The 15,845-nt window shown below is 43.9% G+C and overlaps 6 protein-coding genes across 6 annotated transcripts; 4 read left to right on the forward strand and 2 right to left on the reverse strand.

Annotated features, from left to right (window-relative positions):
* Positions 1 to 1,897: 1,897 nt before the first annotated feature.
* On the forward strand, positions 1,898 to 2,931 carry EAE98_002053 (uncharacterized protein; the record flags this gene model as incomplete). The annotated part of the gene is made up of 2 exons (XM_038949672.1): positions 1,898 to 2,129; positions 2,183 to 2,931. The coding sequence occupies 2 exons, from the start codon at positions 1,898 to 1,900 to the stop codon at positions 2,929 to 2,931; spliced, it is 981 nt and encodes a 326-aa protein (XP_038813411.1).
* Positions 2,932 to 3,664: 733 nt separating this feature from the next.
* Positions 3,665 to 4,192, reverse strand: EAE98_002054 (uncharacterized protein; the record flags this gene model as incomplete). The annotated part of the gene is made up of 3 exons (XM_038949673.1): positions 3,665 to 3,927; positions 4,040 to 4,118; positions 4,166 to 4,192. The coding sequence occupies 3 exons, from the start codon at positions 4,190 to 4,192 to the stop codon at positions 3,665 to 3,667; spliced, it is 369 nt and encodes a 122-aa protein (XP_038813412.1).
* A 684-nt stretch (positions 4,193 to 4,876) lies between these two features.
* EAE98_002055 (uncharacterized protein) lies at positions 4,877 to 5,671 on the forward strand (the record flags this gene model as incomplete). The annotated part of the gene is made up of 1 exon (XM_038949674.1): positions 4,877 to 5,671. The coding sequence occupies one exon, from the start codon at positions 4,877 to 4,879 to the stop codon at positions 5,669 to 5,671; it is 795 nt and encodes a 264-aa protein (XP_038813413.1).
* Positions 5,672 to 6,911: 1,240 nt separating this feature from the next.
* EAE98_002056 (uncharacterized protein) lies at positions 6,912 to 8,637 on the forward strand (the record flags this gene model as incomplete). Its single annotated transcript, XM_038949675.1, has 3 exons — positions 6,912 to 7,546; positions 7,600 to 8,429; positions 8,507 to 8,637. The coding sequence occupies 3 exons, from the start codon at positions 6,912 to 6,914 to the stop codon at positions 8,635 to 8,637; spliced, it is 1,596 nt and encodes a 531-aa protein (XP_038813414.1).
* A 669-nt stretch (positions 8,638 to 9,306) lies between these two features.
* EAE98_002057 (uncharacterized protein) lies at positions 9,307 to 13,418 on the reverse strand (the record flags this gene model as incomplete). The annotated part of the gene is made up of 4 exons (XM_038949676.1): positions 9,307 to 9,950; positions 9,999 to 12,956; positions 13,010 to 13,262; positions 13,341 to 13,418. The coding sequence occupies 4 exons, from the start codon at positions 13,416 to 13,418 to the stop codon at positions 9,307 to 9,309; spliced, it is 3,933 nt and encodes a 1,310-aa protein (XP_038813415.1).
* A 731-nt stretch (positions 13,419 to 14,149) lies between these two features.
* Positions 14,150 to 15,424, forward strand: EAE98_002058 (uncharacterized protein; the record flags this gene model as incomplete). The annotated part of the gene is made up of 3 exons (XM_038949677.1): positions 14,150 to 14,303; positions 14,493 to 15,174; positions 15,286 to 15,424. 3 exons carry the CDS (start codon positions 14,150 to 14,152, stop codon positions 15,422 to 15,424), a joined length of 975 nt encoding a protein of 324 aa, XP_038813416.1.
* Between the last annotated feature and the right edge of the window lie 421 nt (positions 15,425 to 15,845).

Here is a 15,845-nt window from a genome sequence, read left to right on the forward strand (position 1 = left end):
CAGACAACTATCTTAGATACCTAGTGAAACCAACGTCGAAAGAATGAAAAGTCATGCACCAGGACAGCGTATCGATATTCACTCATATAGACCACACTCTACGTAAGCGAAAAAACAGGCGGAAATTGAGTACTCTTTCAAAGATCTTTTTTAATAAATTATAAATTCATTTCAAATTAAATATTGAAATTTGAAAAAAGCAAACGAAAATTTGAGTCTTTTTTGTATTGAGATTAAGTGTTTTTATTATTTAATATTATATCGAAAAGAGATCTTAGTTATTGAAGGTTTTTCTAATAGTGGTCAATTCCCGCCTGTTTTTTTGCTTACGTAGAGCCACACCACAGCGGTACATTCTACATAGCTTCATCACCATCTTTAGAGATGAAATTAAATCTGTGAAGTAAAGCCAACCATGACCCAACTAGCTTTACACTTTCCGACGCAAACCCTAAACCCAGCATCGCCAGATAGATAGATAGATATCCAAACTCTATTCTCTACCGCTGTACACCACACGATCCCACACCATCCAATACCCCCATCCCCATCCCCATCCCCCTCCCCCTCACACCAGAACAAAATTCTCAAAATCACGAGTCCAGATACACAACACCATCATTCCCAACCACCAATTAGATACCACTAAAAGAATCCAAGTTCACACGAGTAACCAGTACCATTCCGTATCCCCAAATCTCAGATCTAACTTTCCGTATCGAAACCCTAAACTTATCACCATACCTAGGCTCCTAGGTAGGTGATCGAAACTTTGCCGGTATCGAATTTAGTTTGGTGTCGTGTGGTGGTTGAGAGGGTTAGGTAAGTGCTGCGGCTTATTCGAATATGTCTTGTATTAAGAATTTTGTAGATATGCAACAAAGCTGGGTGAATCGCGTGAGGGTAGCGAGGAGGGTGATGGCATGGAACAGTTTCGTAGATTATTTACGCGTTTCAAGGCTCTGAGAGATTTGTCAATATGTGCCTTGTGATTTCAAGGTAGTACGAGTAGATGTGCAACGAAGCTGTTTCAAGAGGTAATTTATAGTGTCATGATGGATTTTATTGCTAGTATGTCACTAGTTTCTAGCATGATATCAGGGTTGGTACTAGATACGTGCAAATGAAGATGACAATATCGTATCAACCTTCAAATAATAATACCAGGCAATCCTTCATATGTGGTACACGCGGCGACAGTCCTCGTCAGTGTTAAACAGGCACGTATTCGCGATTAAGGCTTGAGTCTAGATCCATGCGGTAAAAAAATTCATTAAGGGGTAAACTTGGCGAACTTTTCTTATTCCTCCACCACCTACCTCGTAGAGATGAACGTTGTAGAATATCAAATTGATATGCAGGAACGAGGTTTCGACACGAGGGCTCACTGTAGAAGTAAGAAATGAGATGAAATAAACGAGATAGACGATATTACCACTCGGTTCAAACTCCTCAATGCTTGCGCCACAACATGGAAATTGATGCCTATAGCCTTATCCAGTATGACCAAAGTTGGTCACCATCACAGTTTGAGATTCCTTCAAGCCAAAAATTAGCGATAGTTTGATGCATGATTGGGGGATGCTGGCGATTTATGCTGTGAGTTGGGTTACACAACAGAGAGTCAATTTGGGGGCCGTTTCAGTAATTGCTTTGTGGAGAAGATCCTGGATGCCACTTCGTCCACTGAGTTATATAAATACTTTTTATTAAGTTGGGGCCAAGATGCTCATTCCGTATTAAATCGAGCCACAAATTTCCTAATCTCCTGTCAGCAGCTGGGTTCGGAGGTTGCACAAATGGTAGAATGATGCTCAATCGTATTTAACTCTTTACCATAGCACCGTTTATGTGATATTTGTTTCTTTCCAAATGATACATCAAACATGTAATCAGGATGATTCTATATCTTCACGTAACTTGTGTTCTCCTTTCGGTTCTGTGTTTATTGGTACGCTCAAACTACGCGATCGAGCTCAAAATCCTCACACCATATGATAGGCAAATCCTAATCTCGGGTAGTAATTATGCCATCAAATGGCAATCACGTCAAAGTGGAACTACCAATTTGATTTTAATGCGAATGGTCACTGATTGTGGCATTGGAGGTTCAATTCTTGAAATAGCTTGTTTGTTCGTCATCTTCATATGTCTGGAATAAAGACTGATTCGGAAACAACAGCAAATGTTCCACTATCACCTGGAGAATACAAGTGGACTGTACCACCAGGGCTCGATATAAATAATGTGCATTTTCCACCGTGGGTAGTTTTGAGCGATTGTGAGGGTGACAAGACACTTTCGGGTGCTTTTTGGGTCAACGACTTTGCATTTTATAAAAGAGATGATGGCAGAGACATCGATAAAACGACGAGATACCCCAGTGGCACTAGTAATATCACCGCGAGCACCCGCATCAGCAGTACCGTTGTAGGTGACGGTAGTAGTAGTTCAACAACAGCAAAGCAAAGAGTTTCGACTATCACATCAGGAAACGAATACATTTCGAGTTTAGGATCAGTTTTAGGTGTGACCACAGGTACAGTTAATATCACCGCGCACACACACCCGACATTATTTGCATCATCTACCGACACCCCATCAGCATCTACAGATACACCGTCGAGTTCCAACATCAAAAATAAACGCATGCTTATGATAGTGGGAATTATCACCGGTGTCTTAGGCTTGCTTCTTTTGGTGACAGTGTGTGTTGTCATTCGTCATCGAGATCAACGAAAACAGCCTCTCACGCTTCCATGGAAGATGCGAAGTGATAAGAATGCATTAGAGCTAGAAACGACTGCCAACTTTCATGAGATGGAGGGACCCGGAAAATTTGAGTTGGACGGCACAAGTATGAAGAAAAAGGTATATGAGCTGGAAGGAAAAGGTATTAAGAAAACTGCTTCTGTGGATGTTGAAGATTGATTGGAATGGCTTTGGGTGAACGAGGTAGTTGAAAGCTTGACTGATTGATATTCGGATGGTAGCCAAAACACTAGTAATGTATGTGAGCCGGAAGGATTCCATGATGGGCGATACTTAATGTAGGATCAAGACTGCGAACGTAAAAGATGATATTTTCCCCGCTGTTCAAGAATAATGAAGTGGTGATGTTGGAGGCAGTAATGTTGGGCGGGAGAACAAGAGGAAGATGTTTAGTACCCCCCGCAAAGGCCCGTGCAGCTAGTAGCAGGGGATCTTCTCGAACGAGGAAGTGGCCGCACATCTATTGTGGATGGTGCGGCATAACAATTCCAAAACTGGATTTAATATACTAAGTATTCTTTTGTACAATTTCGTCATGATAGCGCTCCCTGTGAGTCAGGAATCCTAGCCACTTGGCGTGAAACACTCATGATTTCGTGGACAGGGTTAAAATTGAAGGACCAAAACAAGCAGACGGTAGTAATTAAATCGTCTCGAGATGGACGGTGTGGACACTCTGCTTCCAGAAACTTGGAGCAAAATAGTGACATGCGCTGCGGAAGATAACCCAGTCGATCGAGTCTTCTTTCAAAAAAGGCGGTTAATGACTGTACAATTCGCACTTCATTCTACCACCTCGCTATGTGTACACATTTCCCCGCCCCTCCATCGCATCCCCACGTTTTAATCTACCACGCGGCTTCACGTTTTCACTCCGGTATCATTTCGTAATCTAGTGGTGTGCGGCCTCCTCCTCAGGCTCCTCCTCAAACCAATCAACCTCCTTGGCCTCAACACCTCCCTCAGCTTGTCCCTCTACTTCGACTGTGCTTGCTTCATATGCTGCCAATTCCTTCGCGATATCGGTTTCTTCTGGAGATGTAGGGGCCTTAGGTGGGGAGAACTTGAGAACTTGTCCTTCGGAATCGGATGCCTTGATTTGAGGAACTTTGTAACTCTTCAATTCCTTGAGGTAAAGATCTTGGACAAGGTCCGCTATTGATCGGAATTAGCTTCTGACTGGCGGGTATCTCTGCGTGTATTATCTGTCTCGGTGGCAGTGATTCTGGAGGCAGAATAATAGTTGTGAATAGAATTATGAACGTACCACGACGAACAGCAGTTGGAACGATGAAAGTTCTCTTGCTGATCATTTGCTGCCTCGCAACGCGGGCGATTTGAGAGCGCTTCTGCGGTTAGTAAAATGACATTTTGAGCTGAGCATATAACATACCGAAGCGCGGACAGTTTGTGTGAACATCTTGACAGGTATGATGGGCGTCAATTGGGGATCTCAAGGTAGTTGGGAGGTTCGGAGGCAGAATTGAAAGATCCTGAGAAGCGAGGTAAGGATCATGTGATATGATAAAATGCCTTGACATCGAGGCCAGAACCCGAGTTTCGGCGAATGAGCAAGATTTCTCCACTTGCTCCCAAATTGCAGGTGGTTTTTACAAACATCACTATAAATTTCCTCTCTCACGATATACTTGATACAGATACAACCATCGTTGATACAAGTTATTTGACGGTTTATCGTATATTCTACAAGCTTTGATATCATCGCAATGGCATTTAAAGCAGAGTTATGACAGGCATCATAAATAAGTATAACCATGGCAATGTCTAACCATCACAACCTCTGAAAGGTCCAGGAAAATCGTAAGTTTTTCGAGAAGTCTCGATCAATCTGTACAAATCATCTGGTAATGAATATCACAATTCTTTGTTCGATCTTCACATGTCAGCGATGCTCAAGGATCGCGTTGATGTATTTCAGTATTCTTTATTCAACCTTCTGGAGCTTCCAAGGTTACAAAGACAATCAAGAAAGCTCCTAATCTTGCTCTCAAATCGACAGTAATATAAGGACCGCTTCTCAAAATTTTCTACAACCATAGGATACAACAATGCATTCTCCTCCTATCTCTCGATTGCTCCAAAAATGGCATCTCAGGAACTCGAGGGACTAGAACGGACCAAATCAGAAGAGGAGATACTGGAAAGATTATCCCACGTGGTGGAAATTTCAGATGAAGACCGTACCTTTCCACCAGAAACTCATTTCCTGCCTCTAACCGGCAATGATTCTGGACTTTCAGGGCTCCATGACAAGACAGTAAAGCCTCTAGCTCCTCCTGGGCTGCGGGTTCCGCCAACTTACTTTCCGTCTGAGACATCCATCGATTCTGCAAAGTTGTTCGCTCCTTCTACTCAACCTTTATCTGCACGAGTTTCAAAATGCCTGTCGCCCAAGCAACTTGATTCGGGGCAAGAAGCCATAATAAGTTTTCCAGAAGAACCATACGACGATTCCGCACATGATGTGTTTACAGAACAGCGGCCTGCTACACCACTGGGTGTATTAAACCCACCATTTCCATATCCCGGTGAAGATCATGGGTTACCGGATCCATTATTCAAACCTAGTGTGTACCTTGGAACATTAAGACAATCAAACCGGAAGCTTGGCGATAGGAACGTTGTATACGCAACTATCAGTAAAAGTGCGGTATCCCACAACTGGACTTCTCCCGTTGTACTAACCGCTCACAAAGTGAATAAGTATGGAGCACATTGTAAACTTGACCGACAACCAAGAGTCAAGTTTGAGGAAATTGATTTTCGTGAAGATCTAAAAGATAAATGTCAGACATACGAAGCAATGAGGGAACTTGTCGAGCGCAGGATTAGTGGATGGTACGAAACATATGAGGTTCGCTACGCGAGGATATCATAATCGGAATTAGGAATAATCTTCGAATTTTTGTTGAAAGCAAGACAATTCCACTGGCACACAGGTTATTGCATCTGTTGATTGATTTCGGCACCAGGCTGGGCTTGTGGATATCGTTCTTGACGGATGTTCTCCGATACTACAGAAAATTGCAAGGAACTCTCGAAGTGTATGTGACACCCCACGCATCAAAACTTGTTGATCCCATTCTCAATGACAGGTATGGGAGATCTATTGTGGCCTTTGTGGTGGATATCGAGAACATCTTGGAGCGGTAATCGCTCAGGAAGGTGAAAACTCATGCTACTGGATATCAGAACACAATCGAAGCGCCGTTTGAAGAGATGACAGGCATTGAACCATAACATGCAAACAAGGATGAATGTAACATCCACTGCTCTGTACTTCCTGGGGAAGTAAGATTTTACGTTGTTGCCTGGTGTGGAGCGCCGTCGCTCCTCATGCTCTAGACTCCGCTCGAAGAAAAAGGAGATCTGAAAGCAACGTGCAAAATTTATAGTTTAGCTATAAACTCAATTGTGAATGTTATCTTATCTGTGACCTCAAGTTTCATGCCCAGAATGTGATATTCGTGAACTCTTGTCCAACGTACAAGGCATATCCGTATTCCAAATGTCTCGTATTGCGTCAGACTTTAAGCAGATATGCAACAAAAGACTCCCTGATGTAACGTAGTGATTCTTGCCCCAAAAGTACTCATCAGCTGTTCCCCATTTTCTCAGTCCGGAGGTCCATTACGCGAAGGCATATTCAAAAGGCAAGCCTGGTTGTGTACAACAGCAATACGAAGATGAAGATGTGAAGAAATTGCGGATATCTTTTGCAATACAAATTCATCGGTTATGATTGGTTCGAATCCAGTAACGTTACTTTCCCCACCCCTTATCGCGGGGTCAAGCAAGGGACCTGAAGAGCCCTTCCTGCATGATTAGGAAGCTCAATAGCTTAGCATCTACACAGTTGGTAGGATGTGTTGTTCTGCTGCCTGGGTACGCCCTGAAATCGAGGATAAGTAAAGTTTAATTCATTTCCATTATGTGATGTCTATCGTCCATCCATGCCTTTGTTGTCGACAAGTGCGATCAACCAAGTATAGATAGATATCTGCGAGCATATTTAATTCAATTGAAGCTCCAGCCTTCGAACCGATATCTCTTGGTATAAATCTCATATCCCAAGCTAATCTACAGCAATTCCAACCTCAAACTACAACTTCGTAGATATGTCACCGCACGCATCCGCTCCCATCAACCCCTCCCCAATCACCTCCTCAAACCCACCCCGCATCCTCATCATCGGCGCAGGGTCTCGAGGTAGTCAATATTCCCGCTGTGTGCACGAATCTACCCCGGGTATCGTCTCTGCAGTCGCAGAACCCATTCCATATAAACGACAGCGCCTTGGATCGCGCTACATCTGGGGTTCTGATTCCCCGTCTGAAGGACAATCATTTTCAAACTGGAAAGAATTCCTCTCCTATGAGCTTGATCGACGAGCCCGCGCTGCTCGCGGGGAGTCCGTACCGCCTGGGATTGATGCCGCCTTTATATGCGTGCTGGATGAAATGCACAAAGAGGTTATTGTGGGATTGAAACCACTGGGCTTGCATATTATGTGTGAGAAGCCGTTGGCGACAACTTTGGAGGACTGTGTAGATATTTATAGGGCGATGTTGCCTGATTATCCACGAAATAGATTACCAGATAAGATCTTCAGTATTGGACATGTGTTGAGGTATAGTCCGCATAATATGATGTTGAGGAAGTTACTTTTGGAGGAGAGGGTTATTGGGGACGTGCTGAGTATTAACCATACTGAGCCGGTAGGTTGGTGGCATTTTACTCATAGCTATGTTCGGTATGGATGCTGCCTTCTTGAATTCCAAGGTATGATAGCTAACAACTAAATAGTGGAAACTGGCGCAAAGAATCCACGACTGCGCCATCTCTCCTCACAAAATCCTGCCACGATATTGATCTCCTTCTCTGGCTTCTCTGTTCTCCTCCCCCCTCCGACCCAACCGCTCCACCCCATCTCCCCGAAACAATAACCTCCTCCGGCTCTGTCCAACAGTTCACCCGTACACGCAAACCCGCAGCCGCAGGCACCGCAACAAACTGTCTCTCCTGTCCCATTGAACCAGAATGTAAATACTCCGCCAAAGACATATACATATCCCCCAAACACAAAGGACTCCAAGCCCCCAACACCAACTGGCCTGTCGACATTCTCGTCCCAGACATCGAAGATATCCTCAATACCTCCGGTCCTGAAGCCGCCGAATCCGCCGTTCTCTCCGTCTTATCCGAAGACTACACATCCTCAACACCTGTCCCCGAAGTCGAAGGCAAAAACTGGTTCGGCCGCTGTGTCTACGAATCCGACAACACAGTTAACGATGATCAATTCGTGACTCTCACTTTTCCCGCCAACCCCTCTCTTAATCGCGGAGCTAAACAAGCTTCGTTCCACATGGTATCTCACACGAAAAAGATTTGTGAGAGATATTCACACATATACGGCAGTGATGGAGAAATACATGCAGATAGTACGACAATCACAGTTGAGGATTTTAATACTGGGGAAACAAAGGTTTATGAGCCGAAAATCACGGATATTAAGAGTGGTCATGGAGGTGGGGATGAAGGTCTAGTAAGACAATTTGTGGGTGCTATAAATAGTGTCATGAATGAGGGGGCGGAAGTGGAAGTTGCGCAAAGGAAATGGGTAGGGTGTAGCTGTAAGTTTCTTCTTCTTTCTTTATAACTTTTCCATATTTTAGTCATTCAAAACTGACACAAAGCCCCCCAATTATAGTAGAAGAAGTAATACGAAGTCACGCGGTAGTATTCGCAGCAGAAGAAGCCCGTAAAGACAAAATAGTATTGGATTTCGAAAGTTGGTGGGAAAGAGAAGTTGTAGGCAAACTAAATGCTTCTGTTGCCTAAATTTAGCGATGATATTATGATGGTGTTCGCATACGAATAGGGGCGCGTGAGGAGCTCTGGTGGCATCCATACGGTGGCTAGTTATATTGTGGAGACATATGCCTAAAGACAATTGCTTGTAAAGCTCATGAGTCGATGACTTAGCACCCTAGTCATCAAGTTTGAATTATAGGAGTTGAGGCGGTCAGCATTTATGGTATTATGGGATGGAATGATATCATAATGAGACGCATAGTAAATGATTCATGAGTAATGATACATGAGACAATAAGTACCTGTAGCCTTGTAGTATTTCAGACTTACATTCATTGTCCGATTGATAATCCCGGATGAGTTGGACGATATGTGCGAGAAGAATTAGGATATATAACGTGTATCAGTGTAGAATAATACAGTAATCACCTGGAACACAATACATGGAATCTAGTAATGAACCATAATCAATAAGTAAAACCCGCTTTTAGGGTTATATGTATGCCTAGACGCCACGATGCTATACAGTATAATATCATATCAACTCATGCCACGCCTCAATTGCCAGGCATGATCATGATCTCTATCCAAACCAAAACAAAACACAATGTGCCATTTCATTTCAGTCATTCCCATTCGTCAATCTCTGCACCTGCAAAGAATACCTCTCGATTCTGCATCAAGCCGATGTAGCAACTACAGAGTGACACTCTCAACATGACTACCACTAGCCACCACCTCCCCACCCTCCTCTTCATCTTCACTCTCCTCCATCACAACCTCCACAACTCTCCTCTCTCCAACCTTTAACCTCCTGACTGCTCTTCTCAACCCTTCCAATGTTGTACGTTCTCTGACAAGCATTGACTGCGCCAAATCCTTCACAGCTTTCCGCCCCATCTTCTCGTGTAACTCTTGCCAACCAGCTAGTTCTGCTGCTACAACTTGTTGCGTGTATCTCAATTCTCTTCCCGTTTCCTCGACTTCTTCTTTTGTTCTCCGGACTTTGTCTTCTTTTTCTTCGTTCAACCGTTGACGAGTTTCGTCCAGGAGACCCAGTGGCCAGCGAGTTGATCGGGAAAGGGAATTATATGAACGTTCTATTGATTTCCGGGATGTAGTAATTGATGATATGAGCGATGTGGGACGGGATAGAGATAGTAGCATGGCGATTATGGTGCTATGGATCGAAAGGATTGTGGTATGGAAAGTGGAATATGGGGATGTGGAGGATGGAGCAAGTGTTTGAGTATAGGCTTCAAGAGCTGATATATGAGTATGAGGAATGAAGGTAAGGGTTGAAAGTGCGCGAGTAGAAAGCTTATAAGCATCGTAAAGATCTATTCATGTTAGTCCTCTGTTGTATATAGATGTTATGGAAAACATACCCATGGTAACAGTTGCCACCATATTAGCCCTGCGTGCTACACTCTTGGTAGAATAGTTGACACTTCGAACCATATCTCGTGCGTGATCTACAAATTGCTCGACATCGCGAACATCACCAATTGGCTGGTATTCCTCCCGTACAGTTTCTACCCTTGCCTCAGCCTTCAATTTAGACCTCTGTTCCATCATTTCTGCCTGTATATCTGGTACCAGGAAAAATTCCCATAGCATTTCATGTGTTGAGAAGGTGGTATGTGCTAGTAGAATCTTCAAAAATGCGTCGAGATGAACCTGTATATCCCTTAAGACAGCTCTAGAAGGCCTTGAGGGGAATTGGAAAGGCGATCTCATCCCTGATATAGATGGCAACCATGACGCTGGATTTTCCAGAGCGAGTAATTTTGCCAGGTGCTCAAAATCAGACAGTGAACGTCGGCAAGTGGTTACAGTGAAGTTTTGAGGCCCCGATGGTGCCCCAGACTTAAGTACCAATCGAATAGTTGCATCCTCAACAAAAAACGACCTGACTACAGCTGTGATTCTTCCATCAGTGGCTGGCAGTCCTGAGAATAATATTAAATCATCAATTCTATTCCGCACGTCATCATCCTTAGCAAGCTCCACCGCTGTCAATCCGCGAAGTTCCTTGGCAAAAAGGTCTACTCTTGGATCCGAAAATAGAGCTCGAACCATTTCTAATCGACCATATTTGCTAGCTACCATGAGCGGCGTAAATTTCTTCTCGTTCGTCGCATTAACATCAGAATCACAATGAGAAAGAAGTTGTAATGCTACTTGAGGATCATTGACGATATGTAACAATGTGTTACCTTTCAAGTCAACGTGGTCATCCAAATGTAGAGGTTGGTTATCTCCTTGGGAAGTCGTAGCAGCGGCAAGTGCTGCCTCTACCATAGGTCTGTAGCGTCCGTGGTCATATGATCTGCATAAAGCGAAAAGTGGCGTTTGGCCATTTTTATCTTTCCGCCTCCAAGGCAATAAACGTCCGACTCTTGAAATCAGCTCCGGATAATTAAATAAAAAATGTGCCACACTCCTGCCGTTGATATCCTGCCTCGAAAGATATCCAATGACAATCAATTCCGATGAAGCTCGATAAACAAAATCCAGTATTATATTAATAAGTTCGGTATGCCCCAACTGCACAGCAGCACTCAATAAAGTTGTTCCTTCATTGTTCGTATCTTCAAGGACCGACCGTAGCGGGAAGTAGTATTGTAGCGACAGAAGATACTGAAGTGACTCCGGCCTCTCGTGCTGAACGGCCATCATAAGAACAGACTCGCCAGATGAATCTTCAGTCTGCGACAATCGTTCTATTGAGGTATCACCTTCGATGCCGCTACTTGTCGAGTCAATCGTGGTAGCCCGTGATCTGAAAGACATCTCGGAGTTGCTAGATAAACTTCGTACATCCATAGTAACTGTTTTGGGTCTCCGCAGTGGTGGTAATCGCTCTTCATCTGCACCGTCATGTGAATACTGCCAAGGAAATACGTGAGTAAGAGTAGATGCTTGAGAGAGTCGGGTAGCAACCCCAGAAGATCGTCGCCTGGTATGCCCATTCGAAGTATTCCAGGGCCTGTTCTCATCGATTATATCATCTACAATGGCTTCCTCGTGATCAGATTCTTCTTCGTCAGAAGAAAGCTCTCGTTCTGGCTCCATAATCTTCATCATCTCCTTTAAGTTGCCTTTTTTCGTAGCTGCCCATAATTTATGGTTTCGCCGACTAGCTTTCCGCAGACCTCCTGAATCTCTAGCCAGATACGATAAGACAGCTTCAAACGTGCTTAGCGCATATCCCATCTCGCCGCTTTCCACATCATCGACGAATATAAAGTGACGCATATATAAGAGACGAGCCTGGAGATACCTGACCTGCGCCCTTATGACCACAACCAGTAGTAAAGATACGAGAGTATCAGCATTAATAGTCAAGACAGAGCTTACTTTCTCGGGAGAAGTATGCCCCCCTATGCTCGTTGGAATTTCAATAAGCTGCGTCACTGCTTTCAATGTTACAAGTAGAATATCCATCATCTGCTGAGGGCTTCCTGCTCCATTCAATTTCCGAAATTCTTCGACAGCACGACCAAGTCGTAACGTGAGTTCATGTTTTCCTTGATGCCCCCCCTGAATTGGTATACCAACTTGTGAAATATCCAGAAACTCCATCTGCCTGATCTTTGATTCCAGTTCCAAGTCCTCGGGTCGTTTCATTGTGCATAGTCTTGGAAACAAGATGGTATCATGCAATTGCTCGGTAACATAACGATCAATTAAACGTTCTACGATTGGACCCGTAAGATCGGTCGTAGCTCCAAGAAGGGAGAGTTGCTGCTTGTCGACCATTTGGAAAAGATCAATCGCAGACGTGACTGCGGTCTCCAAAGCTCCCCGCATAACATTCTCATCGTCTTCGGTATAGAAATCTACGATATAACGTTGCACATGCCCGTTTGGTTGGCCGTTTGGTTGGCCTGGAGTCGAGAAACTGCTAGACCGTGCTTTCTTCATCGCTGTAGCTATGGGTCCATCCGGCACAGGATCTGGAATATTCGCAGCCGATGGCGGGGGAGGTAATTGCTTTTCAAATACTTGATTAAATTCCTTAAACAGAGCCTCAAGGCCGGGTTGCATTTGTCTCGCAATCATAGGGAAATTCGTCAAAAGGTCACTGAAACTCTTTATATCCTTCTTACGAGGAAGCCCGTTCATGGAAGCGGAATCAGACATTGAAGGCGACCTTGCTGGGATAATCGGTCTACCATCTGGCAGCCTCGTGGCTAGCATTGCAGTTGTGATTTTGATTTCCTCGAATATGCCAACCAAAGGTCTTGAAATGTAGTAGACAAGCCATTGTCGTGGTTCGAGCGAATCTGGGTACCATAAAGTATCTGATAAGAGTTGGGCTTGGTTCAAAGTCTTAAATCCTGCGGTAGGGAGTATCAGTATTAATCCCCCAGTGAATTGACACACTACCAACCCTTATTACTATAAACAAAAGCATCTTTGATCACGACAGTCCTTCCATTAACTGTTGTATATTGTTTTGCCTTCCCTCGGTTCTCCCGCATATTTGGCGCATCCTTCCCTCCCGCGGTCGCAGCATGGTTGGCCGGTACTCGCAAGACATGACTGCCCAGGAAATCTTCCGATCCTGCAAGGTCTGCGTAAAGCGCGCCGGTCTCTCGATCGCGGGAGGTAAGGAGAACTTCGGTAGTAGGTACTAATAATATCTAAAGAGCTATCAGCTTCGTGTCCAATGCCCCTCGTTGCAGATGATGATGGGAATCTAGTATTGTTGGCAAGCTTACATGATGGTGTACCGGCGTACACTGTGTAGGCAGAGCACTCTTGAAGAAAGCACTCAGGAAAGGATTCAAGGGCTGCATTCATTCGACTTTCATTTGCCTCAAAGATATAACTGCACCGCAGGGTGTCAGTCCCTGCAACGCCAGTAAAGGAATGTCTTTTTTCTCGTCAACGTCGTAAGCTTCGTAGGTAGAGTAAAGCTGTTGGGGTTGCGCCTGATATGGTTCTAAAGCTTCAAGATGGGCAATCAATGTGAACGAACAATGACTTAAAATACCTAGGTACTGATGCTTGACTATGAGATCAGATCAAGGAAACTTTGGTAATGTTAATAACGCAAGCTGGTCCTATCTTTCTTTGGCTCGTACCTTGATGCGATCCTACCTTCTGGTTCAAAATTAGAATACGCTCGAATACGGTACCTACTGGTGTCCATAAGCCCACTTAGTGCACCTAAGCAATCACATGCATTTGACAGGGGTATCTTTCTCGATGGAGTTGTCTCGCCGCAATGTCAGATCATGTGACTTGGTTTTAACATACGCTTTCGGATATTTGCTTCCTCTTTTCGGATAAAGTACCTAGCAATCAATTCCTCTTATTAATCGAAACGTTGAAGCTCTTATCAAAATGGTCCCAATGAGGGCGGCAATTGAAGCTTTTCCCCACACTTCAGAATGCTAAAGTGACTTCCATCGTGGTCAAGGTGCTACGTAATTAACAACGAAGTACAAAGCAGCAGGCAGTGCAGCTCTCAGAGGTTGTGTATCTTCATCTACTCATACTACTATATACTTTCCCGAACTCAACCATGTCTTCTTCTACTTCTCCTCCCTCCTCAAACACGAAACTGGATAAGAAAGTCAAGAAACGCGTGCTCTGCGGCTATGGAGTCGATATTGATGCTGTAGCCGGATGGTTAGGTTCATATGGTGGCGAAGACTCGACATCAGACATTAGTAGAGGTTTGTTACTCAAGTTAATCACAATGATATATTCCTCTTCTCGTCATCAAGCTCCTTACATATGACTCTCTATTCTCAGGATAGAGTGTTCTGATGTTATAAGGTTATGGAAGCTTTGATTTTCAACTGAAAATCTCATATTCATTCTTCTCCTGACTCTTGGACTGTCATTATACTTACCACAATCAGGACTGTTCGCTGGTACACTCGGTGTTCGTCGTCTTCTCAAACTCTTTGAGAAGAACAATATGAAGGCGACCTGGTTTATACCTGGTCATTCTCTCGAGACCTTCCCTGAAGAATGCGCAATGGTTCGTGATGCGGGGCATGAGATTGGTCTTCATGGTTACTCCCACGAAAACCCTGTTGATATGACACTTGAACAGCAACGAGATGTTCTTGACAAAACATATAAATTATTGACAGATTTTTGCGGAAAACCACCAAGGGGAAGCGTGGCTCCTTGGTGGGAAACAAGTAAAGAAGGCGCAGAACTTTTATTGAGCTACGGAATAGAGTACGATCATAGTATGAGCCATGATGATTGTCAAATGTATTGGTTGAGACTCGGAGATACTTGGACAAAGATTGATTATAGTAAGAAGGCAGAGGAGTGGATGAAACCACTTGTCAAAGGTGTGCCATCTGGTATGGTTGAAATCCCAGCTTCATGGTACATCGATGACCTACCTCCCATGATGTTCATCAAGAAGTCACCTAATAGTCATGGATGGGTGGATCCAAAAGTAGTGGAACAGATGTGGCTAGATCACTTCGACTATTTTTACGAGAATTATGATGAGTTTGTGTTTCCTATGACCATCCATCCAGACGTCTCGGGGAGACCACACGCTTTGAAGATGCAACAAAGGTATGAAATTGCTCCTCTTTATGATATCTAGGACTTGTGCCATTCCCGACCATCTTAATCTTGTCGGCTTATTACGTATTAAGATTTCGGCAACCAACTAACAAAACGTAGAATCATTGATCATATCAACAAGCATGAAGGGGTCGAATGGGTCACATTTGAACAGATGTCTGATGACTTCAAAAGCAAGAATGTACCAGAGGCAGGTGCAATAATGCCAGCAGCACCCGGAGAAATACTAAAGAAATGAGATAAGTGCCAAGGTCGCTGAGGCAAGATATGAGATAGCTGGGTAGGACGATGGCTGTGAAATATCGAGAGAGAAAACAGTCGTTCAGGATATAGTTTTGAGAGGAAATATTTTCCCATCGATTTAGATATGTTGAATGTCCAGCTAGCATTGAACTTCAACCCCCTTTTAGAATTTCTTTCTGTGTTGAAATTCCAAGGTTATCTTAGCCAATCGCCATCAGGTCAGAAACAGTGAATGGAAGCACGTGTATGTTTACGTCCTTCGAGCGATTAAGAGTTCACCTTCTGCTCGAAACACACAGCCAAAGCTAGCCTTTACACAATCTTTTGATCACATCATTACAGGAGAAGTTTCAAACAAACACAACAATCTTTGAGGGAAGTTGATGGAAGCTGATTCAAAATTGTAATTCCATCCA

This window comes from Botrytis deweyae (assembly GCF_014898535.1).
Source record: "Botrytis deweyae strain B1 chromosome Unknown BDEW_004, whole genome shotgun sequence".
Classification (NCBI taxonomy): domain Eukaryota; kingdom Fungi; phylum Ascomycota; class Leotiomycetes; order Helotiales; family Sclerotiniaceae; genus Botrytis; species Botrytis deweyae.